The following is a 27,295-nucleotide window of genomic DNA, read 5'->3' as shown; positions in this document are numbered from 1 at the left end:
TCTTGAGGCTGGCTGCAAACGCCTGGCATTTTTGTTCTGGAGCCTATAATATAATCCCAAAAAGGTGATCATCCCCTTTTCATTTCTCACCTCCACCAACATAGACTCAATGGATGATCCTTCAGTAATGTCATCTCCTTGATATTAACTTTAATTTATTAAACAACTCTCCCCTCTCTTTCTCGCACCCACCTCTATCTCGCCTGCAGCACCTGTAGCCTGGAACATTTAGCTGCCAATATTGTCCCTCCTTTAGCCAGATTTCTGTAATGGCTATAACATCCCAGCCGTACATACCTGTCCATTCCCTAAATTCATCTGCCTTACGTGTCAGGATCTAACATTGAAATAAATTCAATTTAATCCAACAGTCTTTCCTTGCTCTCTGCGCCCTAACCATACTGCTCAGCCATACATTCATCGATCCTATATTCCTATATTTACCAGCATGTGGCACCAGGTGTAACTGGAGAATACCACCTATGAGGTTGTGGTTTTAACCTTTTGCCTAGCTACCTATATTCATTCTGCAGAACCTCATCCCTTTCTGTAAGTATTTTTTACTTAGTCTGGAATTTTTATTCTGCCATATATATGAAGAAATTTTGGAGTCAATAATATCAAAGAAAGATTTAGCAATAACAATTGGTATCGTCTAAAATAAAAACAAACATCTAGGTAAGATAAACATTTTAATAGCATTGATTCAGTTGATTAAAGATAAGGACATTGGTGACCATTTAGTAAACTGTTGTTTGATATGGTCAATTAGAGGCGTAAAATTAGCTTTAAATAAATCCTTGTGTTTCTTGGTAATCTTAATACCTAAATAAGTAAAACATTCGGTAGTCAATCTAAATGGAAACTGTCCATAATTCGAAACTAGATTGTTTAATGAAAAAAGCTCCCTCTTACTAAGATTTAGTTTATAACCAGAAAAACTACTAAATTGATTAAGTAGTGCTACTATTGCCGGAATAGATTTCTCAGGATTAGAAATGAATAATAACAGATCATCTGCATAAAGAGATAGCTTATGTGTCTTATTCCCGCGGACAATACCAAAAATATTAGGGGATTCCCTAATAGCGGTGGCCAAAGGTTCCAAAGCGATATCAAACAGTAAAGGACTTAAAGGACAGCCCTGTCTAGTACCTCGAAAGAGCTTGAAAAAAGATATTGAAAAAAGAGCTTGAAAAAAGGGGATCTCTGATTGTTGGTAAGTATAGAAGCCTGAGGTATATGATATATCAGTTTGATGCAAGAAATAAATTTTTGGACCAATGTTAAATTTTTCAAGTGGATTGAATAAGTATTCCCATACTACTCTATCAAACGCATCAAGTGAAATGACACATTCTGGAGTTTTATTTGATGCTGTATATACGATATTCATTAATCTCCTAACGTTAAAGTATGAGTAATGCTTTTTAATAAAACATGTCTGATCTTCAGAGATAATTTGCAGTAAAATATTTTCCAATCTCATAGCTAATACTTGGAAAGAATTTTCAAATCTACATTTAACTGTGATATAGGCCTATATGATGTCACTTCAGTAGGGTCTTTATCTTTTTTTTAAATTAAAGAAATAGATGCTTCGTGAAAGGATTGTGGTAATCTATTCATTAAAAAGGCTTCTTTAAAAACCTTGCATAGCCAGGGAGACAGTAAACTTGAGAAATACTTTAAAAATTCTACTGTAAACCCATCTAAACCGGGAGCTTTACCAGAATTCATCGAAAGAATTGATTTCTGTATTTCTTCCTCCGTGATGGGTCGTCTAACAACAGAGACTCATTATGTAATAAATTTGGCAAGTTCAGTTTCTTTAAAAACTCATGCATTATATTGGAATCAGTAAGAAATTCTGATTGGTATAGGGAGGTATAAAATTCCTGAAATTTCGTCATTATCTACAGTCAGTGTACCATCCCGTTTACTCACTTTAGTAATCTGATGTTTGGCCGACACCGCTTTCAACTGATTAGCGAGTAATTTACCAGATTTTTCGCCATGTATATAAAATTGACTTTTGGTTTCAAGTAGCTGATTCTCAATCGGTGATACTACATGATTTCTTATTAGTAATAACAAATCATGTCTCAATTGAAGTTCAGCTCTATTTTTATAGAGCTCTAAACGAGGAGCTTTTGAATATTTTTTATCAATTTCTTTACTCTCATCAACCAATATACGTATTTAATTTTGAGTTTGTTTTTTTAATCCCGTGGAGTATGAAATAATTTGTCCACGAATATATGCCTTAAAAGCATCCCAGACTGCACCATTTTTTCAGTAGAATTTGTTAAGAAGAAAAAAACAATCTGATCTTTAATAAAATTAACAAAATTTAAATCTTGAAGCAAAGTAGCATTAAATTGCCATTGTTTAGCACTAAACTTGGAATCAGGTAGTTTGATTGATAGTTTCAATGGTGCATGATCAGAAATAGCTATTGCATCATACTCACATGCAACTAGCCGAAAATATATTATATAGTAGTCAATCCTAGAGTAACTATGATATACATGAGAGACAAAAGAAAATTCTTTGTCATTGAATGTAAGATTCTCCAGACTTCTAACATTCCAGAGTTAAGTAAAAAAGAATTGATAAAACTAGCTGATTTATTTGGAAGCACATGATCAGATGCAGATCTGTCCATCGAGGGGTTAAAACAACAGTTAAAATCTCCACCCATTATTAAAAAAAGTGTTCATTTAAATTAGGAAAGGATGCAATTAACTGTTTAAAAAACTCAGGGTGATCAATATTTGGTGCATAAACATTCACCATAGCAACTTTTTGGTTATGAAGTACACCAGTAATCGCCAAAAATCTACCATATAGATCAGAAATGGTTTCATAATGAACAAACGGAATTGAGGAATCAATAAAAATAGAGACTCCTTTCACCTTAGCCTGTGAATTTGAATGAAACTGCTGTCCTCTCCAAAACTTGAAAAATCGTTGATTGTCGTCTTGCCTTACATGAGTTTCCTGAACAAAGATAATCTGAGCATTTAGTCTACGAATAATTTTTTTTTAAATTTCCTCTTAATGGGATGGTTCAATCCATTCACATTCCATGAAAGGAAGTTAATAACTCCAAAAGCTCGTAACTATAATCAGGAACAAACCGAAACTTGCATCCTTCATATTGCACCATGCCCAACTTTTTTGCTGCCTGGAGAATATTCCCCTTCATCTGCAACAAGTGAAACCGAACAATCAAATGTCTCGGTTTATCTTGGGGACCAGATTTCGTCCTAATCCTGTGTGCGTTATCCAAAAATTGAAGATTTTCATAGTGCTCGATGGTGAAAGTCTCCTTTCTCATTTTAGCAGCAATTTTTATAACATTATCTCCTTCTTGGCCTTCCGGCAAACCAACAATTCGCAAATTCAGTCGACGGCTTCTGTTTTCCAGATCCATATTTTAAATCTTGTATTGCTGGAGTGCCCGAGTATTTCAATTAATTTTCCGTTCCGGTTTTTCAATCTTCAAATCCCTCTCCTGGCCCAGGGTTCGCAAGTTATCAATTTGTTCCTTCTGTTCACGAGATTAATCTTGTAACATAAGCAGCTCGTCTTGAACTTCCTTCAATTTGCTCGAAATTCCTTTCACCATTTCTTCCAAACTGCAAAATCTTGTTTTCATTTCATTTTTCAGTTCATTGTTCATTTTCGATATTGCTTCTAAGATACTAGAGTCAGAAGCTGTGCCTTTCCCACGCTCCTTCCTTGGAGAGCCTCCTTTTCCCTCTTGTTTCCATCCTTTACACGATTTAGACATATAAAAGTGTTATCAACACTTTAAGAAACGTTAGACCGTGCCTTGAAGTCAAGTAATAACAAGTAACATTGAAAGAGTGGTAAGTACAAGTTAAAAGTTAAGGGAGCAAAACAAATTTGCAACCTTACAGCATGCCGCCAGTAGGAGAGATCTCCATACCATCTTGTGGAATGCGAGCAGCCATCTTTCAGTTTAATCTACGACTTCGAGCCTACAGTACCTATGCATGTGGTTCCTGCATGTATTCTTAATAAAGTACTTATTATGAAGTTTTATAACTCAGTGTCAATAGTACTTTATACATGGTGTTAGAAGTAACACTTCGGATCGACTTTGGCTGCTGTTTATACGATTTTTTAGTCTCAAGTATGGCTGAAGCTTTCCGAAAACTGGACCCACTCATCATCGATAGCAGAATCAGAGAGCAATGGCGTATCTTTGAGCAACAGTATAATGTCTTCATTGTTGCACCTTATTATGACAAGCCGGCGACGGCCCGTGCTGACATGCTCCTCAACCTCGCAGGAGATGAAGCTTACGAACGCGCGCAACAATTTGTGCATGCAGATGAAATAACTCATCCAACTGCCAATGATCGTAACTATAATCAGGAACAGTCGTTACCCCTGCTGAATCAGCCGATGACCCAGAATGTCTCACAAGAAAGTTTTGACAGCTGTGTGACCCTCAGGTCAATCCTCTCATCGAGCGGGTGAAGTTCTTCTCACAAAACCAGAATAAGGGTGGGACTATTGAATAATTTGTGTGTGCAATCAAAAGAGCTGCTGGAAGCTGTAGATTTGGTGAGCTACGGGATGAGTTTATTAGAGACAGATTTGTGTGTGGTATTATTAATGACAAACTAAAAAGGAAGTTTGTCCGTGACCCTGCCATAAATTTGGATAGGGCTTTCGCTGTCTGCGAAAATTACGAGCTGTCTGTTCGTCACGCCAGAACGCTAACAGAGGCAAAGCATTCCACCATGGGAATTAATAGTGTCCAGGCTTTGTTTCCTAGACGACCGAAGCAAGAGATAACTGTGCAAGGACAGTTTGATAAACCTGTGAGAAGATTTATTACAAGGTGCACACATTGCAGTGGACACATCGTTCTCATGTTGCAAGAAGGGAGAGTTGCCCCGCTTTTGGCCAAATTTGCCATGGTTGCAAAGGCGCAACCATTTCTGGAGATGTTGCAGATCTCAGCCGAGCAGAGAGAAGACCAAACAATCCGTGAATTTGCTACAGGCCGAACCTGTGTCCGATTTATCTGATAGCAGCACTGATGATAAGCCTAAAGTGGATGGCGCGATTCTGCAAACACATTCCATTGCAAGACAAAATGTGCAAAATAGTGAGCTCATGGCCACCGTGAAGGTAAACAACAATGCGATTGAAATGAAGATCAACACTGGAGCGAAATGTAATGTTCTGTCTCACGAGGACTTTATTTATGTTCGGAATGCAGACCAATTCAAAACTTGCAGTACTACTCTCGTGGCGTATGGTGGGAGTGAACTTAACCCGGTTGGTATTGTAAAGCTGCAGTGCCATCTAGGGGATCAATCATACAAGCTGGAGTTTTATTTTGTTGACAGCAAAGTCGTACCACTTTTGGGCCACGATGCTTGCAAAGTTACGGGACTGGTTTCCTTCAGCAAGGCTGTGCATCAACTAATTCCAATTCCTGATCCTACACAATGTATGTTTACGGATTACCAGGATCTTTTCACTGAGGAGCCGGGTAAGCTACCAATAACCTACTCTATGACTTTAGACCCAGAGATGCAATCCGTGGTTCGTCCTGCTCACAGTGTACCCATTGCCATACGGGACTGGGTCAAAGACGAACTGGACAGAATAGTGACATTGGGAGTTATCACAACCGTTGCAGAACCCACCGATTGGGTGTCCTCGATGGTGGCTGCTACAAAGAAGAATAAACAGGAAATTTGCATATGTATTAATCCGAAGGACCCAAACACCACACTCAAAAGGCCCCATCACCCCATGCGTACTGTGGAGGAAGTAGCTGCCCACATGGGTCAGGCAACAGTATTCTCTGTGTTAGATGCCAAGAGCTCCTTCTGGCAAATCCCCCTGGATCAGAGGATGGATACGATTGTTTAAACGATAGACATGTGACAACAGGCCGTGCTGATGGTAAAATCTCCTGCAAGGCCTGTGGAGAAGTCCCCCGTGAAACCTGTGCTGGCCAAGTCATCGCCTACTAAGAAACTCCTTGTGAAGTTGGTACCTATGGCAGCATCAACTGTAAAGAGTACTACTGAGGGGCTGTACCGAACACATGCAGGATGGGTCTGCAAGCCTGTGATAAGATACAAAGACTTTGTTGAGAGGCAGATCCTGGACTCTAAATAACTGTAACTGACATTACTCATATTGCATCCTCCTTCCCTGTAGATGATAGTTAACTTTATATCCTTATATATTATGTATTTGCATGCTTATATTTAGCATATGGGCAAAAGCCTAAGAAGGAGGATGTGGATCAATCACTATTGCTGATTTGATCCATGTCTGGTTTTGCTCTTGCTGACCCGATCCATAATCTATATCGGGTTTCCATCGTGCCATCTTGTGGAATGTGAGCAGCCATGCTTTCAGTTTAATCTAGGACTTCGAGCCTACAGTACCTATGTATGTGGTTCCTGTATGTATTCTTATTAAAGTACTTATCATGAAGTTTTATGACAGTGTCAAAAGTACTTTATATAATTTATGCCTATTTGCACAACTTGTTGCAGCTAACAACGACCTCTGGTTGAGCACAGCGACTTCCCAGAGCCTAGTCCAGTCATATTCCTCAATTAATGTTCTCCTGAACACACTTTAGATGTTCTTCCCCCTCTTTGACCCTTACATTCCTGTTACGTTGCTCTATATTTAGATTGTCAAAGTTCCGATGGAGCAGTGGCATAGCAGGTAATGGTGCTGCCTCATAGTACCAGAGATCTAGGTTTAATCCTAACCTTGGGTGCTCATTCACCCTGTGACCATGTGGGATTCACCCGGGTGCTCAAGTTTCATCCTACATCCCTCAGACCTGCACATTTATAGGTTAATTGGCCTCTGTAAAATTGTCTCTAACGTGTAGGGAGTGCATGCAAAATTTGGATAACATTGCTCTGGTGTGGACAGGTGATCAATGGTTGGTGTAGATTCAATGGGCTGAAAGGCCTGTTTCCATGTTGTATCTTTAAACTAAAACTAAAGTAAATAAGCATCTGATCCATCATTATGAGCAATGTAAAATTAGCCAGCCAGTGAAAATATGTAAACATTGTTACATGAGAAGTGGGATTAAAAACCATGTGCTAGTATTGCAAGGGTAAATCAACATTGATTACCTATACAGTGCCACATGGGCCAACTATACAGTGCCACTATACAGTTGAGTACATCTATTTGAGAGCAGAAGAATTTCTAGTTCCATATATTTTCCTTAACTCTCGATAGGATTGCTATTCATTCCATCAAATGGCCAAAGATGTAAAAAAAATGCTATTCATTCCATTAAATGTCCAAAGATGTAAAAAAAGGATGTGCTTGACCTAAATGAGACTAAGCTACAATTCCGACTTTACTGTGCCTTACATTCATCACAAATATGGAGGCAAGCTGCTTTGTAAATAGTGCTGCCCATAAACTCACAGTTAAACAGTAATGTCCTGATGATTTCACTATCACCTATGTCACAGGACCTCCATTAGGCATATTCCAGCATTAAATATTTCACATTAAGCAAAATCACCTATCCAACAGATACAATCCCTTCAATGTAGCAACATGACAAGTAGAAACCCTAACCAACATGATCGCTGATAGTAAAAACAAAGAACTGCAGATGATGGTTTAAACAAAAGGTCACAAAGCAACTCAGCGGCTCCGGCAGCATCTGAATGAATGAATTAATGAATTAATTAATAAGTTTATTGGCCTAGTCTTCACATACATGGAATTTGCCTTGGTGATCTACCCGCCAGTGACAACCGCGGGTGGAGAACATCGCTAGTTGACGCTTGGGGTCAAGACCCTTTTTCAGACTGATATACAGGTACTAATGTCAAATTAATTTCCAAACAGTCTTTATTATCTTTTTATACCCTGTAATTTGAAATCTGTACCACCAGGAAAGGAGGTAATTACAAACCTTCCTATACACAGTTTCCAGACCTGGTTGAGGGTCATCCGCATTGCGATTTGGTGGTGATTGTCTACTATTCCAGGGAAGCTTAATTGGCTCTGGTAATGCGATTATATTCCCATCTTCTCCAAACCAGCATTTATTCTGTTACATTATAAATAATGGGAAAAAATAATAATTTTGTTATTTACAATATATAATCACGACTCCCAACTTTCTCTAAAAGTGCTGGGTAAAATCAGCAAATTATGTTTGACATTTTGAATGTTCAGTTACTGATTTTAAAATATAGTAAATATCCTGATATGTTTCAAATCATTTGTTGGAATCAAGTAGTCAGATTGTAAAATAACAACAAATGTAGAGATAACATTTATTATCAACTCACATGCTATATCTTCTGAGACAATAGTCACAAACAAGTGTTTTTAAAAAAATAGGTACAGGCCCAGGTCCTCTGGTTTCTTCCTGCATCCTAAATGTTGCTGGGCGATAGGTTAATTGATTATTCTCAAGTAAAGGTAGGTGGAAGCAAAATTGGAGTGGGCGAAGCAAAAGAGGAAAGGAATAAGGATGGGGAGTGATAGGAGTACTCTAGGAGCCATGTAAGCTGAGAAACCACCTGCTCTATCATGAGAATATGTGAACTGGTGAAAATACCTATTTGAAGGCCGTTGGAAAGAAAGGCTGCAAGAAGAAATCTCAAATTATATTGCTTTGAATTAAGTTTGATACAATACCTTGTGGATGTAGCTCAGTCCATCATACAGACTAGGGTCCTGACAATTGACTCCACCTACACTTCACAGTGCCTCAAGAAAGAGGTCAAGGACCTTTTCCACCCTGATAATTTCCTTATCTCCCCACTCTCATCTGGCAGAAGATACGAAAGCTTGAAAGCATGGGCCACCAGGCTCGGGAATGGATTATTCCCCTCTTTTATCAGACTTCTGAACAGTCATTCCATAACTTAGAGTACAGTCCCATTTTCGCAACTTACCTCATTGCGGACAATAGACTTTTTTTCTCTGGAACTGATATGCTCCAATGCTAAAGAAACTATATTCAACCACTCTGGTATTTTTCTCTTTGCTATATCTTTTGTTCTTGTGTATGGCTTGATTGTATCACGTATAATATCTGATTTGATTGGAAATTAATTGAATAGAAAATTGGTCAAATCCTAGCTAGTGAACAGCATTCAGCTTAGTGACCCAAAGCATAAGAAAGATTTGATCCATGTCTGGTTTTGCTTTCATCTACATCAAAAAATTTGGTGTCAATTCCATTGGGACAAGACACTGCATTGGAAGGTGTACGAAAAAAACTGACACAGCCACCAGTGAAGATAATGTGGCAAATGCTGATTCAAAGTCCGAAGAAAATAAACCTAATCAGAGGAAGATTTTGTTGCGATTTATTAAAAGTTCCAGTGGAGCGTCTCTTAAAGATAGCGGAGTCAAGGGATTTGGGGAGAAGTTAGGAACTAGGTACTGATTGGGGATGATCAGCCATGATCACATTGAATGGCGGTGCAGGCTCGAAGGGCCGAATGGCCTACTCCTGCACCTATTGTCTATTGATATATTGCCTGTCAAGCTCAAAATGTTAAACCATGAGGACAGGCTATATAAAGTTTTTTATCCGTCAGGCTGAGATGGTTTCATGGTGATCTAACTGAGGGATTTTAAATGATTACGATACAGAGAAACTATTTCCTCTGGTGGGGTATTGCAATGGAAGTGGAGATCATTTTAAAGTTAGCTAGATTATTTGAAGTGAAACATGAAGCACATTCTCATGTAGAGAATATTAGGAATTTAAAACTATTTCACCCATAAGGCTGATAATGGTAGATCAACTGAAATTTTCTCGTCCAAGATTGTTGTTAGGCAAGTGACAGACACAAAGATAGGCAGATGGAACTGTGGTATAAATCAATCTTAAACATTGATAAATGATGTAACTGGCTCAAAGTATGAATTAATATGTCCTATATTTTCTCTCCTATTCAGCTATATATTGTTGCCCTTCTTACTCTTGGGAAGAACCATTGCAGTTCAGCTTGTCATTTTCCATTTACTCTCATGGGTTCTATCCACAGGGAATAAATAATAAAGACATATTTACCAAGTTACCTTGCCTTGCACAAGTAGGCGATTCTCCATTTTGTTAACTATTTTTTTCAAAACGTCTGGTTTCTGACTGACATAAAAGCCTTCATCCTTCAAGATGCGAGGTGCAACGCCTCTTGGAAGCTTGCTAGTTAAAGGGACTAAAGAAAAAAATAATTTGATATACTTACAATTTTTTGAAAGTTAATTATTTGATTAAGCAATCATTATTTTTCATTGTTGAACAGTGGTATAAAAAATATCATAAGAATATATTGTTCCTTGTATAATGCGATGACAATTCTATTCAAAATATAAACATTCTTTTTAATATACCTTCTGATGTACTTGGGTTGAAAAGATTTATATTCCTTTCTCTCTGTAATTTTTCATGTTCATATTTAGCAGGTATCCTTTCAATTATCTGTTCATTTATATACAAGTCAAATTTGGCTTTTTCTTCTGACATTCTGCTGGCATTTTCCATTTCATTCTCTGGCTCTTCCTGAAGAAGTAAAATATGTGGACGAGTTTTAAAAATCATTGTTTTTGTTAATCTAGTACAATTAAATTGTGCTCACATTAATGATAAAATGAAACACAGTAGTAACTAAGACCAGAATTTAACACAATTTGTATTATATTCAGTTCAGACATTTGATATTTATACAAGTGAATAAAGCTGTTCTTCCTCTTTGGTCACTAAATAAGTGCAAAGAAAATGGAATGCCCTGGAAGTACTTTGCACTCAAATTATCACATTAACCATATAACCATATAATTGGACACATAATTCTGCCTTCTGCTTATTACTCATGCACACTGAGTGTGTGTGCACCCGATTGCATTTTTCCACTGAGCATATATCCATCACAGGAAAGAAAATCATCAATTAAGAAAAATCTTGATCATTCTAACCTTTTTCCTTTGCATGACTATCTTTCCCTCATTTTTTTTCCCCCTCATGGTTACCAGTGTATTTTCCACCAGCATTCTTATCCATAACTTATTTCTTCAGCATACCTTACTCTGGACAATCTATTGAAATCTATTCTCCTGTGCCTTTATCTTTAAACGCTTAAAGGTAAGCTTTTGTTATCCTTAGAGTCCTTTTTACATCCTTGATCAAGATATACTCCATTCAACTCAATTTTCTCATATCTGTTTGTTAATTATGCAGACCATCAGGCAAACAGCGATGGACATCCAGAACGAGTTAGTAATAAAGTAATTTCCCCATTTGCACTTGGACATGAAATATCTATGGAACTTTGCCAGTTGCTTGCCAAGAGTAGCAGTCTTTTACTCTGTCCCTACAGTTGTCCCATCTGTTTCTGCAAAAAAAACATATTAAGCTAGAATGAAAGAAAAAGCACCAAGTACATTAGCATATTAACAGGGAGAAACCACTGTGGAGAACAGCAAGAATACTGACAGTACTTGATAAATAATTTCTATTCAGACCTCAATTTCAGAAGAAGTGTCATACATTTGCACTGAGAATGAATATTTCTGGCTTACATAGTTTTACAAAGTATAGAGAATTAATAATAATTAATAATTAACAATACTAATATAGAAACAGCAATTGAAACTGATAAAAATGTGTTATAACGCAGACAACGCGGTAATTACATATGTTCCGCAGCTCGAGTGGGGAGGGGAGAAGACTCAGGCAACTGGCACAATTCCAGGAGCCTGACTCTGGTTAACCCTTTCAGCGAACAGCTCACTTTTAACAATACTAAAACCAATTATAAATAGTTAAGAGATAAAGAATGAGGAATATATGTAACTGAATACATGATTAGATTTGATAAGTCCGAATGAAACATATATATATATACTGCAATTGGGTGAAATAGAACTGATTTGGAAACGGTACCGACCCCCTAGGTTTCGGGTAATAAAGGCAGCGGGGCTAACCTCATAACATCTACGCCGGAAGCGATATCAATGTCGTATCCCACAGACGAGTGGGCCACTCACAACGGTGTCGGAAACTCAGACACCGTACACTGATTTAATATACTTTTTTTTTTTATCACAATATGTCACATTTATGTGGTTTTTTTTCAAGGACAATCGCAGAGGGGAACTACCAAGGAAGTCTATAATATAAATGCCCCCAAAATAACCAGAGTCCTGAGGTATGGATGCACCATAATAAATAAGATCATTAAAATTGGTAAAAATGTATGACGACAATCAAAGGAAAATGGGAGGAATCACACTATGTAGTTGGAATATAACGGGTATTAATGAACCTATTAAAAGGGGCAAGATACTAGCTCAGTTGAAATAATACAACACGGACATTTCGTTTCTACAGGAAACGCATCTTAAACATCAAGATCAGACGAGACTGAGGGCGAACTGGAAAGGCCAAACATTTCACTCTTCATTCACTTCCAAATCCAGAGGTACTGCAATTATTATTCGTAAAGGAATTCCATTCCAAAGAATACTATTTCAGATAAGGAAGGGAGATACCTTATAGTAGCAGGAGAGATCAATAATACGCCAATTACGCTGGTAAACATATATGCGCCCAATGTTGATAACCCTCAATTTTTTAATAAAATTCTGAATATAATTGCAGAATTTAATTATCAAAATGTTATAATTGGAGGAGACTTTAACTGCGTTTTAGACCCTTATTTAGATAAATCGATGCAAAAACAAAAAGGTAATATGAAATCTAAAACCAGTGAACTCTTACATACATATATGGAAAACACAAATATAGCAGATGTGTGGAGGATTGCAAACCCGACGGGAAGGGATTATTCGTATTATTCAACGGTGCATAAAACATACTCACGGATAGACTATTTTCTTGTGGATACAAAATTAATTCCGCCTACTATGAACCCTAAATACCACATTAATGCGATTTCAGACCACTCTCCGTTAACTTTTGTTTTAAAATTAGAAGGAATGTCTATGAATAAATCGTTCTGGAGGTTTAATTCGCAAATTTTAAAAGACCCACAAGGGAGTATATATCTAAAAAAACAGATGGACCTATTTTTTTAGATAAATGATACACCAGATATATCCCCCACGCTATCATGGGAATCCTTCAAAGCATTTATTAGAGGAGTCATTATTTCATTTCAAGCTTATCAAAATAAAAAGAATAAGAATGAACAAAGACATTTAGAAGAACAAATAAAACAATTAGATACAGATAATGCTAAAGATCCAACTATGGATAAACATAATAAAATCCTACTATTGAAATTCAAGCTAAATAAATTATTGTCAGAGAAAGTTATAACACTATTTCAAGTTACAAAACAAGAACACTTCGAATTCGGGGACAAACCCCACAAACTTTTAGCACGCCAATTGAAAAAACGGGAAAAAGAGAATGCAATACTAAAGATTAAATCAGATAGAGGGGAATTATTAACATTACCCAAGGATATCAATAAAAGATTTGCTCAATTTTACCAGAATCTATACACATCTAAAACGTCAATAGATAATAATAAAGTTTCAGAATTTCTGGAAAATTGTAACCTCCCACAATTAGAATTGAGGGAACAAGAGGAACTGGGAGCACAAATTACTTCTAAGGAGATAGAAGACACAATAAAAACACTAAAGAATGGAAAAACACCAGGACCAGACGGATTCAGTAATGAATTTTATAAAGCCTTTTACGACATAGTTACCCCACGATTACAGAAAATGTACACATATGCTTTTAAAGAGCAAAGCTTACCCGAAACATTAGCAGAATCAACGATCACATTAATACTTAAAAAAGATAAAAATATAGAAGAACCAGGTTCATATAGAGCTATTGCTTTGTTAAATACGGATCAAAAAATAATAGCGAAAACACTAGCCAGTAGACTAAGCAGGTACGTTAGTAGACTAATAAATGGAGATCAAACAGGATTTATACCTAAGAGACATTCATTCAATAATTTGAGACGTTTGCTTAACATAATGCACACACATAAATCTCACGACCAAGAGTTATCTATCATTTCACTGGACGCAGAAAAAGCGTTTGATCAAGTAGAATGGGATTGTATGATTAAAGTATTGCAAAAATTCCAATTGGGAGAGAACTTCATCGCATGGTTAAAACTATTATATAACAAATCTACGGCTAGAATATTAACTAATAATATATTATCCTCGAAATTTGAACTATCAAGGGGCAATAGACAAGGATGTTCATTATCACCGTTGTTATTTGCTTTGGTAATTGAACCCCTTGCTGAAAAAATAAGAACACACCCGGATATTTATGGTTATAATACAAAATATTCAAATAATAAAATATCCCAATATGCCGATGATGTACTACTGTACATCACAAAACCACAAATTAGTATACCAAACATATTAAATTTAATTGAGGACTTTGGATCCTTCTCAGGATATAGAATAAATTGGAACAAAAGTGAAATTATGTCGATAAAACCAAAAGACTCAACACATCTCCGGAAATTTCCCTTTAAAATAGCTACAGAAAAATTCAAATATTTGGGAATTGAAATTACTAGAAATTACCAGGATATGTTTAAAGCCAATTATAATCCCTTACTCAAGAAATTAAATAATTTGATTAAATTCTGGAAAACACTTCCGATGTCCTTAATAGGCAGAATAAATGCTATAAAAATGATTTTCTTACCACAAATCCTATACCTATTTCAATCAATACCTATATATCTCCCAAAAAAGTTTTTCAAAAAATTGGACTCAGACATTACAAATTTTATATGGGATTATAAATCCCATAGAATACAAATAGCACACCTTAATAAACGAAAAGAGTTGGGGGGTCTAGCGCTCCCTAATTTTATGTATTATAATTGGGCAGTAAATATTAAAAATATGATTCACCTGCTGGACAATTCTGCCCAGCAGGCGGACTGGATGGTAATGGAAAAAGGGGACTGCTCCCCGAGTAATATAGGAGCGACTATCCTCTCACCAATAAATTTGAATAATAAAAATTATAATAAAAATCCAATTATACATAACACAATTAGAACATGGAAACAAATAAAACAGAATTAAAAATTAAGAAACCTATCTCTTTTAATACCAATAGTCAATATTCCATCGTTTAAACCATCAATCATAGACAAATCATTTATACAATAGGAAAGAATGGGAATCAAAATGCTCGAAGATCTGTATGAATTGGGAAAATTACTATCATTTCAACAACTACAACTGAAATATAATTTGAAAAATAACCAATATTTTAAATATCTTCAAATTCGTGATTATCTGAAAAAAAACACACAAAAGACTATCATAATATGCCTTCCGATTTACTGGATGAAGCAATGAAGACAAAGGCGGAATCAGCTAATCTAATATCGTACCTATATAATATCATTTTAAACATAGAAATACCCACAACAGATGGAATTAGAAGAGATTGGGAACAAGAATTAGCTATAAAAATTTCAAAAGAGAGCTGGGATAATCATTTACTACAGGTGCATAAATGTTCGATCAACGTACGACATACGCTCATCCAATTCAAAACATTACATTGATTATATTATTCAAAAACTAAATTAAATAAAATCTTCCCTAATGTTTCACCAATCTGTGATAAATGCCTGTGTCAAGAAGCTACCATAGCGCACTCTTTTGTTTTTTTGTACAAAAATCCCAAAATTCTGGTATGAAATATTTGATATTTTTTCAAAATTAATCAAAATAAAACTGGTACCAAAACCAGAATGGATTATTTTTGGCATATCGGAGGTAACCCTGAACTAAACGTGTTTCAGAAGAATTTATTTAATTACGGGCTAATAATGGGAAAAAAAGCATAATTAAATTCTGGAAAAATGCGCCCACACCAACAATAAAAATGTGGATATCAAATATGTTTGAAACATTACATCTGGAAGAGATGAGATTCCTCTTAGCAGGTAAAGCAGACCAATTCCAAAAGACGTGGTCTATGTTTCTGGACCTATTACAAGTATGAGGTGCAATAGTAATTTTTAAAAATAAATAAATAAATAAATGGTATCAGGACCTGGTAACGGGAGGTAAAAGAACAAAAACAGACTTGGTTGGTAGTCCCCTTTCTGTGGAGTTTAATGTTATAATAGAGCGATTGTTCCTACTTTCTTTTTCTTTCTTTTCTAGGGTCTACTTTCTCACTTTACTTCCTTCTCTAACTTCTTTTCTAAGGGGCTTTCTTTTCCCAACACTCTTGCACTTCACGACTCTTGCGCACTTTCTTTACTTTCTTTACTTCTATCTTTTTCTTAAAGCTCAAAAAAAAATGAAGCGGTACAAAAAATGTATTAAGATATATGTGTTGTGTAGTATTGTAATTTACCATACTTCTAATAAAAATAAAATTTAAAAAAAAAAAAAAAAAAGAATGAATATTTCTCCATCTAAGCTTGAGCAACACATCTTTTGATCGGACACTTTACAATCTACCAGCGCCAATAACTAGTTCAACCTTACATTGGAACCTCTGCTTTCACAGGTGGCTGGCACTGACAATGTTTTTGCTGTAGCTATCCTGACGGCCCCCACATCACATGCAGAGGGTTTCTACAAAATGGTCCAAATCATGATTTTCTGTAACAAGTCAAGTCATCTGTACATATATCAAAAGTTAAAAATATATATCTTTATTTATTTAGTTCTCCCACATAAATTCCCTGAGAGCAAACTTTATTCTGTACCTTCATTTCTTCGTGACAATTTGTGAATATTGGAAGTGCAAATTTTGGCAACACAAATGGCCATAAGGGGTCACCAGTATATATATTTTCCGGAAACAATCGATGTAAATTATTTACTTGTCTCATCTATCTATATTACTAAAAGTCTGATCTTGACCGCTTTTGACTTACTCTGATGTGATTTCCGAGAGAATGCCGCCACTTACGGCCGTCATGTTTAACCACCTTGCTCAGAGCCCCTCTCCGCCGGACTGGGCCAGAGGAATTTTCCCATCGATGAAAAATCAGAGAGATATTAATGTTTTAAAATGTTTTGCCATTCTCCCTGCTGTCCCCACAGGCGGCAGGGTGGAAGGACTATAAACCCCGGAAGTGTCGTGGCTCACTCAGTCTCTGCCAGACAGAGGAAGTAAGAGGGTCACGGCTCTCTGAGCTGCGAATAACACTGAACGCACGTCTACTCCACGTTGAGTCCCCGGGATGTGGTTTTCAGCAAATGTGTTTGTTGTTTGCAAAGTGTTTGCCCAATTGGGTTGGCTTTTTAAAGGGCTTTCAGCAAATGTGTTTCGTTGGCTTGCAAAGTGTTTTTGTCCAATTGGCTTGGCTTTTAAAGGGCTTGCTTGCAAGAATTTTCGGATGGATAAAGCATGAATAAACATTTTATTAGATCAGGACTGTGTTTAATTTCGAAATTGGCGCTCATTCTGCGATTTTCGCTTAGCTGCAAGATGGCACCAATGACGTCATTTACGGTGAATGAGTCTGTGTGTGTGTGTGTGAATGTGTGTGGGTGTGTGCGCGTGTATGTATGTGTGAATGAGTCTGTGTGTGTGTGTGTGAATGAGTCTGTGTGTGAGAGTGAGTCTGTGTGTGTGTGTGAATGAGTCTGTGTGTGAATTAGTTTGTGTGTGTGAGAGTGAGTCTGTGTGTGTGTTTGTTTGAGTGAGTCTCTGTGTGTGTGTGTGTGTGTGTGTGTGTGTGAATGACAAGGAGCAGAGTAGGGGAGGGAGGAGTGACTGAGTGAACTGCCAGCATACCTGGCGTGAGTGACTGGACTGCCAGCCCACGAGCCGTGAGTAAGTGAACTGCCAGCCCACCAGCCGTAAGGACTGAACTGCCAGCCCAATAATGCATTCAGTCCACCCTCTCCCCTTTCTCTCTCAGTCTGTCACCTGTTTTGGGCAGGATTTCTGGCAATTTATCAGCTGCCAGCCTGCCAGGTCCGAGTGACTGTACTGCCAGGCCTCAGTGACTGAGCTGCCAGCCCAAGAATCCATTCAGCCCACAATGTCTATACTAGCCCTCTGGAAACCAGTACCTTCGGCCAACAACACTGATACTAACGCAACAGAAAGCCCCCCCCCCCCCCGCCCACTGGCGAGCAATATTGGAATTAGTGGAAAGGTGGAATATTGCGTTGGGTGACCAGCCCTCCCATGTGATGCTGGGACCTAACAGGTCCCACTTAGTCTAGTGCTATTTTTTAACTATTGCTTCCTTTGCCATTGTGACCTAAGCTCCTTCCTTCAAAGCTCAATGTGCCTGACTGCCTATGTCAATTTTCATTTCCATTTGGACCATCATCCCATCATAAATTAATCGCTCCTGTCATCAATCCTATCGATCTTTCTATTTGATATTCATCCTATTATATATCCTTAGCTCTGCACTTGCTATAGAATGTTAAATCTCTCACTTTTTCCAGTTCTGGTGAAAGGCCATCAACATGAAATATCAACTTTGTTTTTCCAATTACAGGAAGCATCTGGAGGCTTTGGAGAGGGTGCATAAGTAGTTTACCAGAATATTGCTTGAATTAGAGTAGAAGAGCAATAAGAAAAGGTGCGACATACTTGGATTCTCTGGAAGATCTGAGGTTGAGGGTAGAAGTATATAAAATTATGAGAAACATAGATAGGATAGACACAGAACTTATTTTCCCAGGGAGGAAATGTCCAGGGAGAAAAAGACCAGAGCAGGGTTTGGCAACCTACGGCCCCCGGGCCAAATGCGGCCCGTGACACGAAATCATCCAGCCCGCAGGTGAATTTTTTTTTCCATAGTCATCTGGCCTGCAGACTTCCTTCATCTCCAGTACCGGCCCGAGGCGCCCAGACACGGTGACGCAAGGAGGCCTGCGCTGGCGGCCACAATTGCGGAACCGCCGAGCGCCCGAGCGGGGCCGAGTTCTGGCCGAGCTCTGGCTGAACCGCATCCTGCGCAAAGCCGGCAGCACGGCCATGCACCTTCTGTCTCTGGGCTTCACTGTCGGGATTGGGGTTGTCAATAGGCCGAGGACGAGTGAGTGTGAGTATTTGAGCCACCCAACGCAATGGACCTTAGGTACGCCATGTTTCTGAGCACCTGTAACTAGGGGGCCAGTGCTCCAGGTGGCGTCCTCAAAGGGGTGGGGTCCATGTGAACATGTGATTTGATGCCTGCCATCCGGGGCGGGATGGGAGCGGGATCTATGTGAACACGTGGTAGATGTGGCCCGCCATCCGTTCACTGACATGCCACCCTATGCAGAACAAAGTTGCCGACCCCTGGACTAGAGGGCATAACTTTAAAGTGAGAGGAAAGTTTAAAGTAGATGTATGGGGTGTCTTTTTTTACACAGAGAGTGGTGGGTGCCTGGAATGCACTGCCAGACGTGGTGATGGAGGAAGATGCGATAGAGGCATTTAAGAGGCTTTTTAGATAGACACATTAATATATGCAGGGAATGAAAAGATATGGATCACATGCAGGCAGAGATTAGTTTAATGTGGCATCATGTTTGACATAGACTTTGTAGGCCAAAGATTCTGTTCCTGTGCTGTATCGTTCTATGCTAAATCAAGGGTGAACATTGTATAATTACATTGTTAAAACAATAATGCTAATTTTTAATTATCACCAATATCAAATCTCTACCATCAAATATTAATGAATAGCCATCTAATCCCTTTGTATGACAACATATTAAAAAAATTATCTGAACATCTTCTTTTGCATATCTTGTTAGGTTTTTTTACTAACTGACTAAACCAAGTGGGACCCGTTGGGCCTGGAACTCGGCCTGGTTCTCGTACTCAGCCCGCCCCTGGCTGTAGACTTAAGCCGTCAGCTCGGCCTCCGCATGGTCTCCAGTCCAGGCCCCGACTTCATCACCGGGCAGCCCCCGACTTCATCTCCGGGCTCGTCCATGACCCCAGCTCGCCCTTGGTTCCACCGGCAGCTTATTTTTCGGCGCCGGTCACGGACCCATCCCAAGCCCCAAGCTCGCTCCTCACTCCAGCTCCAGGCTCTGGCCAGCCCAACCCAGTCGCCGGGTTTGGCCCACGGCAGCATCCTCCCCACCAGGCAGCGGGCGGGCGTCGACCCGAGGACCCGACTTGTGAGTGGATTGATTTGTTTGTGTTTTGAGCGTTTGAGTGCCCCTCCCACACAGAGTGTCCTGTTGTGTCTTGGGAGTTGATTGTGACGTCAGTCGGAATTTTTTTCTTCTAAATGAGAACGTTGAAAACTTTAATATTTTTAAGCTTTTTTTAAACAGGTTAGTAATTTGTTAAATATAGGTTGAAATGCGGCGGGAAGATATGTATCCGGTCGGCTGAAAAATTGTGAGTAGCAAGTGTGAAAATGGGAAGGCTGTGACCTAGCGTTTGGAAGAAGTTACAAATTAAGGAGATTGAAAGAAAGCCAACACAACCCTGCATACACACAGGCATTTAGAATGTTGAGAACAAAGGGAAGAGTTTCAGTTTAATACTACAGCAAGTGGGACCCGTTGGGTCCCGCCCCCCCATTTTGCGGGTGGGGGGCGGCCTGCGGCGTCACACACACACACACACACTAATCACCCCCACACACACACACACTGAACCCCGCCCCCTTGATATTATATTAATATTATTAATTTGCTCCTTTTCACCATCCCCCACCCTATCCACTCACACATAGCCCCCAACTGCACAGGTACGGCTAGAGAGGGAGAGGGAGGATGGGTAGAGAGGGATGGGGAGGGGGTAGAGAGGGAGACGGTGAGTGGGGTGGAGAGGGAGGGAAGAGGAAGGGAGATGGGAGGAAAAGAGGGAGAGGGAGGGGGTACAGATTAAAGGGTGGGGGGGCGCACGGCGTCACAGGACCACGGCTGGTCCCCAAACGCAATACTCCACCACTCACCCATGGGTCCCAATACTCACCACTCTCTAGAGAGGGAGGGGGTAGAGAGGTAGTGGTGGTAGAGAGGGAGGGGGGTAGAGAGGGAGGGGGGCAGAGAGGGAAGGGGGCAGAGAGGGAGAGAGGTCAGAGAGGGGGGGGGCAGAGAGGGAGGGGGAGAGGGAGGGGGCAGAGAGGGAGGGGGCAGAGAGGGAGGGGAGCAGAGAGGGAGGTGGAGGAGAGGGAGAAGGACGAGAGGAAGGGGGGTAGAGAGGGAGGGGGGAAGAGAGGGAGGGGGCAGAGAAGGAGGAGGCAGAGAGGGAGGGGTAGAGAGGGAGGGGTAGAGAGGGAGGAGGAGGGGGGTAGAGAGGGAGGGAGAGGGGTAGAGAGGGTGGAGAGGGGGTAGAGAGGGAGGGGGAAGGAGTAGAGAGGGAGAGGAGTAGAGAGGGAGGTTAGAGGGAGTGGGTCAGAGAGGTAGGTGGGTAGAGACCCCATCCCATCTCCCCTCTCCTCATTTCCCACATCCTCCTCTCCTCCCATTCCCTGCCGCAGCACCTACGCAGGTCGTAGAGCAGCGCCAGGGCCTGGAACTCGGCCTGGTTGTACATAGTTGGCACCTAAAATTAGGTTCCACTGTACTGTTTTGTACTGTATTAACTTCTGATAAAATAAACAAAACAAAAAACAAAAAAAACAACAACAAAAAAGAAATGCGCGAAGGGAAGATATGTATCTGGTCGGCTGAAAATATGTGAGTAGCATGTGTGAAAATGGGAAGGATGTGGCCTGGCATTTGGAAGAAGTTATAAATTAAGGAGAATAAAAGAAAGCCAACACGGAGAGGAGGGGCAACAAGCTGGAGTAGTCGCACTTTTTCCAAGCTCCCAATCTGTTAACCTTCAACTGTTATTACAGCTCAGCCTAAGTTTTAAAACTACCATAAATATTTAACACCATCGACAGCACTCCTCCACATCGCAAAGATGGCAGGCAGAAGAAAGAAAGAGGAGCAAAATATTGAAGACTCGACGACCAGCACCATCATGGCTACGCTAGCAGCCTTGTTAACAGAGCACAAGGCATCGCTACTGGCAGAATTCAACGCAGCGTTCACCAAACTGGAAACGAAGCTGGACAATATCCAGACCACTATTCTAGATCAACAACAGCATCTTTCATCATTAGAGACATTTGCCGATACCATCAGCCAAGACATGCGAGCTATGGAGACAATGCTAACTACGGTCATCGAAGAGAACGCCAAGCTAAAGTCTAAGCTTATCGACCTGGAAGGCAGGAGTCGCCGAAATAATGTAAGGATAGTCGGCCTCCCCGAGAACATCGAAGGCCCCCAAACAACAGCTTTTTTCTCTCAACTCCTGCTCGAGACACTTGGCGAACGCATACTGGAATCAGCCCCGGAGCTAGACCGAGCCCACCGCATGCAAGCAGCCAAGCCAAGCCCTGGTGGGAAACCCAGAGCAGTTGTGATTTGCCTCCATAGATTCCAGACCCGCGAGTTGGTGGCGCATGAGGCTCAGAGGCAGAGGGGTAAGCTGAAGTACAAAGATATCCCGATCCACATTTTTGAAGACTACTGTCCCGAGATAGTTGAACAACGTTCTGCATATCGAGACGTCATGAAGGAGCTGTACAACCTGGGTCTCAAACCCTCCCTTCATTATCCGGCCAAGCTGTTCATCATGGCCGGGGAAGGAAAGAGGCGACGGTTAACATCTCCCGAGGATGCTCAGGATTTCATTTCATCTTACCGTCGATGCAGACGGGGACCACAGATGACTGACTCTGCTCGGTACGTTTACATCCGAATGGCACAGGGATCCAGTTAATCTACGGTTACATTATGGGCTAACTTTAGCTTGACTGCCCTTAGCAATTAGCCACTGCTAGCGCTCGGCCTTGCTGTTATACTAGACCCCTGTCTTGAAACGTATGAGGTGGTAAGAAATCACCACGTTCATGACTGTCTTACCAACGTTTCCTTTTAATGTTTATGTGTAATCATACTTGAAAGGCTCTTCCCCTGCACATGCTATAAAATAGGGCTCAAGGGACCCACATTGTGGTTCGTGATTTGATCTCTGCCTTCTTGCTTTTAGCAGCTGGCCAGCATTTGAATGGTTTGTTTACACTAGTCTTCATAGCGGATTGTCTGGGGCTGATAAGAACTCATTATAGTCAAGGCTGCGTTACACCAATTAGCTCTTACAGTGTTTTTGTTTAACAATACTTAATTGATGTTCTTCTGCCCTGCGCCTTAATCCTAGAATCCAGTTTGCAATTTGCTAATCTCTCTAATGCTAACTCTTTCTTTACACCTTACCAGCTTTAAATTATACTATGTTATACCAAAGGAAGCTATTCCTGTTTCACTTATACGTTGGCTTACTTATTTAGTATCACCATTTTGTTAATTTGTCTTGTTGTATTATTACTATCATCACTACTATTATTACCATTAGTGTTAGCAATGTCATTGGTAGTACAACTACCAAGGCTATTATTTTAACTTTGTATCTATTCATTTAGGTTTACTTCACTTTATTTCTATTTTCTATTTCTCAAATTATTATTATCATTGTTATCATTACTATATTTATTTCATTTTATGTTACTTTACTGATATTGAGCGACTTTGCTGCTTTGGGATGTGGAAATATTGGGAGTTAAGATCGGACTACTCCATGCGGATGCGAGGACAACGTACCTTGGTGCAATGGGCACTCAAGGTTCGGTTGGGACATTGGGGATCTCAGGTCCGGGGACTCAGGTTTGAAAGATGGTTAAGTGATATGTGTCACGACTGTTTGTTGTGTGTATACGTATGTATGTATCTTTTTTTTTGTTTTTTTTTCTCATTTTATTTTTATTTTTTTTATTTTCTTTTTTTATTTATTTTTCCCTTTTACCACCCACACCCCCACTCTCAGCAGCTGGCTTCGATGCGCTCTTCCATCTCAATTTGCAGTATTACAGTGCTCTGCCCACTCGTTTGGATATAGCTAAATATGGCCAACACAAACGACTCTCTTAGATTTGTCTCGTGGAACGTGAGGGGAGTGGGTGGGTCCTACTAAGACTGATAAGATCTTGGCCCACTTGCAATACCTTAAGGGTGATATATTTTTTATTCAAGAGACACACCTTCGCAACAGAGAGGTAACACGGCTTAAGAGAGGCTAGATTAGCCATTTATTTCATTCAAAATTTAATTATAGGGCTAGGGGTACTGCTATCCTGATTCGTAAAAATGTTATGTTCGAACCACAGAAAACGGTGGAAGACCCTGCTGGCTGCTTTGTCATGGTTTCTGGCAAACTGCAAGACACACCTGTCATATTGGCCAGTATTTACGGTCCCAACTGGGATGACAGCTCATTTGTAACCACATTTTTTACATCTCTCCCAAACATTGAAAATTTACCACATCATTGTGGGTGGAGATTTTAATCTGGTCCAAGACCCTATACTGGACAGATCTTCGAACAAAGCCTCCACTTTAACTAAATCAGGTAGGACTTTGCATGCTTTTACCAAACAACTTGGGCTCACTGACCCATGGAGACATACATTTCCCACGACTAAATTATTTTCATTTTTTTCCCACGTGCACCGTACCTATACCCGTATAGACTTCTTCCTCTTAGATAACAGACTGCTCTCCAAAATCAAATCCAACGAGTATCATAGTATCGTGATATCAGATCACGCTGCGACTTCCCTCGATCTTCACTTTCGTAAACGAACTAACCCCTTTAAACAGTGGAGGTTCAACTCCTCATTACTAGCAGAGGCTCACTACAAGCAATTCCTGCACTCTCAAATCATTTTATATTTTGAGCTGAATGACTCGCCGGACATAGCAAGAGGTATACTCTGGGAAGCTTCAAAAGCTTATATTAGGGGCCAACTTATCTCTTTTGTCTCCAACCTGAAAAGAGCCGAGACGTCCCAAATGGCAGACCTGTTACGAAAAATAAAGGACATTGATGATAAATACGCATCTGACCCAGACCCTAATTTTTATAAAGAACGCCTTAGGTTACAAACAGACTTTGACCTCATGTCTACTAATAAAGCCAAGCTACGACTGCTTAAATCTAGGCAACACTTTTTTGAATCTGGGGATAAAGCTGGGAAGCTTTTGGCCCATCAGGCCAGAACCGAGGCGACTTCACGGCTAATTCCAGCCATTAGATCCAGCTTAGGGGAGATTCATACCGATCCTCTTAGAATTAATGAAGCATTTGCTAAATTTTACGCTGAGCTATACGCTTCCGATTGTCCTCCCACTGCAGATGACATGTTCCGTAGTATGACGTTTCCCCGAATTGACGATGAAGCCACGAGAGTCTTGGGTGGTCCCATAACTGTCACTGAGGTCCAAGCAGCCATCACATCGCTGCAAAGCGGAAAGTCGCCCGGCCCTGACGGCTTCACTGTAGAATATTACAAAGCTTTCTCTGCTCTCCTCGCACCAGTCCTGAGAGATATGTACAATGAGGCGTTTTTACATCGTCGCCTACCGCCCACCTTGTCGTGGGCTACTATCTCCCTAATTCTTAAAAAGGAGAAAGATCCCCTGCTTTGTAGTAGCTATAGACCAATTTCACTCTTGAATGTGGACCTCAAAATCCTCTCTAAAGTTCTTGCGCTCCGTCTTCAACAAGTGATGCCCTTTATTATCTCGTTAGATCAAACAGGGTTTATGCCAGGCCGACAGTCCTCCCACAATACTAGGCGTCTCCTTAACATCATCCATTCACCAAGTAGTGAGACCCCGGAGATAGTGGTCTCCCTCGACGCCGAAAAAGCTTTCGACAGGGTCAAGTGGAAGTACCTATACGAGGCGATGGACAGGTTTGGCCTCGGCAATAGTTTCATTCATTGGGTCAGTCTATTATACTCGTCCCCGGTGGCCTCAGTACAAACAAACGACACACTGTCGCCCCACTTCCCCCTTCGGAGAGGTACCAGGCAGGGTTGCCCGTTATCACCACTTCTGTTTGCTGTCGCGATAGAGCCCTTGGCGGTTTGGTTACGCTCAGAGAAGGGCTTTAAAGGTATCACACGGTTTGACACAATTCATAAAGTCTCATTGTATGCGGATGACCTGCTCCTGTACATCTCGAATCCAGTCAGCTCTCTCCCTGTGATTACGAATATTTTAGAACGGTTTGGTGCGTACTCTGGTTATAAACTTAACTACCAAAAAAGTGAACTATTACCGATTAACTCATCGGCTAAGCAGCTCCCTCGCTCTTTAACCTCATTTAAATGGGCGGAGGACGGATTTCGCTACCTCGGCGTTTTTATCACAATACCTATATTTGATATGTTCCGCACAAACTTCCTGCCTCTGGTTGAGAAAGCTGAAAGAGACTTTGACCGCTGGTCAGTTTTACCGTTATCCCTCGCGGCCCGGATAAATCTGGTCAAGATGGTCGTCCTACCCAAATTCCTGTACCTTTTCCAGCATGTTCCTATATTTATCACTAAATCTTTTTTTGATAAATTAGAAAGGAGAATATCTAAATTTTTATGGGGTAGCAAACCGGCCAGAATTCGAAAGACGGTACTACAGTCTCCTAAGAGTGACGGCGGTTTGGCACTTCCTGACTTTAGGCGATACTACTGGGCTGCTAACTTGCAAAAAATCCTGTACTGGATGAATGATGATTGCGACCACCTACCGACCTGGGTACACATGGAAAAGGCGAGTTCACATCTCCCGTTGCGGTCTGTCCTATGCTCTCAACTCCCCCTTTCTATAACATCTGCGGGTGCAGGCCCAATTGCGTCCCTCTCGCTCAAGATATGGAGTCAACTTAGGAAAAACTTTGGTTTACAAGGCCCTTCCATCTTGACCCCACTGCTTAAAAATCACATCTTTAAACCTTCAAGTACAGACTCCGCATTCAAAACCTGGCATAGTAATGGCATCAGTAGTATCAAAAACCTATACAAGGATGGCATTTTTTTTTGTCTTTTGCGGAGCTTTCGTCCAACTATAGCCTCCCAAACTCCCACCTTTTTCGTTTTTTCCAGATTAGGGATTTTGTGAAGAAGATATTCCCCCATTTCCCAAATCGTCCCCCTGAAACCCTGACCGATTCCATCCTAGCTCTAGATCCCAACCGGAAGAAATGCATCTCTTTTTTGTACAACTTGTTAGGGTCGGTTATATTGAAACCTCATACCTCATTAAAAGCTGTATGGGAGGGCGAGCTGAATACGAAACTAACAGACCAGCAATGGGACTCTGCCTTGGATTTGATCCATTCTTCCTCCATATGTGCCCGTCATGGCCTAATCCAATGCAAAGTCCTTCACAAAGTCCACTACACAAA

General features: G+C 40.3%; 1 protein-coding gene across 1 annotated transcript in view; it reads right to left on the bottom strand.

Moving 5' to 3' along the window:
* The window catches only part of LOC129704367 (protein CC2D2B-like), a 244,759-nt gene that overhangs the window by 163,157 nt on the left and 54,307 nt on the right, over nt 1-27,295 (bottom strand). Inside the window, exons 10-12 of the mRNA XM_055647454.1 lie at nt 10,417-10,585; nt 10,105-10,241; nt 7,973-8,110 (exon numbers count right to left, since the gene is read on the bottom strand). Coding sequence (XP_055503429.1) covers nt 7,973-8,110; nt 10,105-10,241; nt 10,417-10,585 — 444 coding nt within the window. The remainder of the gene's footprint in view (nt 1-7,972; nt 8,111-10,104; nt 10,242-10,416; nt 10,586-27,295) is intronic.

The sequence above is a fragment of the Leucoraja erinacea genome, chromosome 15, assembly GCF_028641065.1.
Source record: "Leucoraja erinacea ecotype New England chromosome 15, Leri_hhj_1, whole genome shotgun sequence".
Lineage (NCBI taxonomy): Eukaryota > Metazoa > Chordata > Chondrichthyes > Rajiformes > Rajidae > Leucoraja > Leucoraja erinaceus.
Note: the sequence above shows the minus strand (reverse complement) of the source record. Positions and strands in the feature narration are given on the sequence as shown.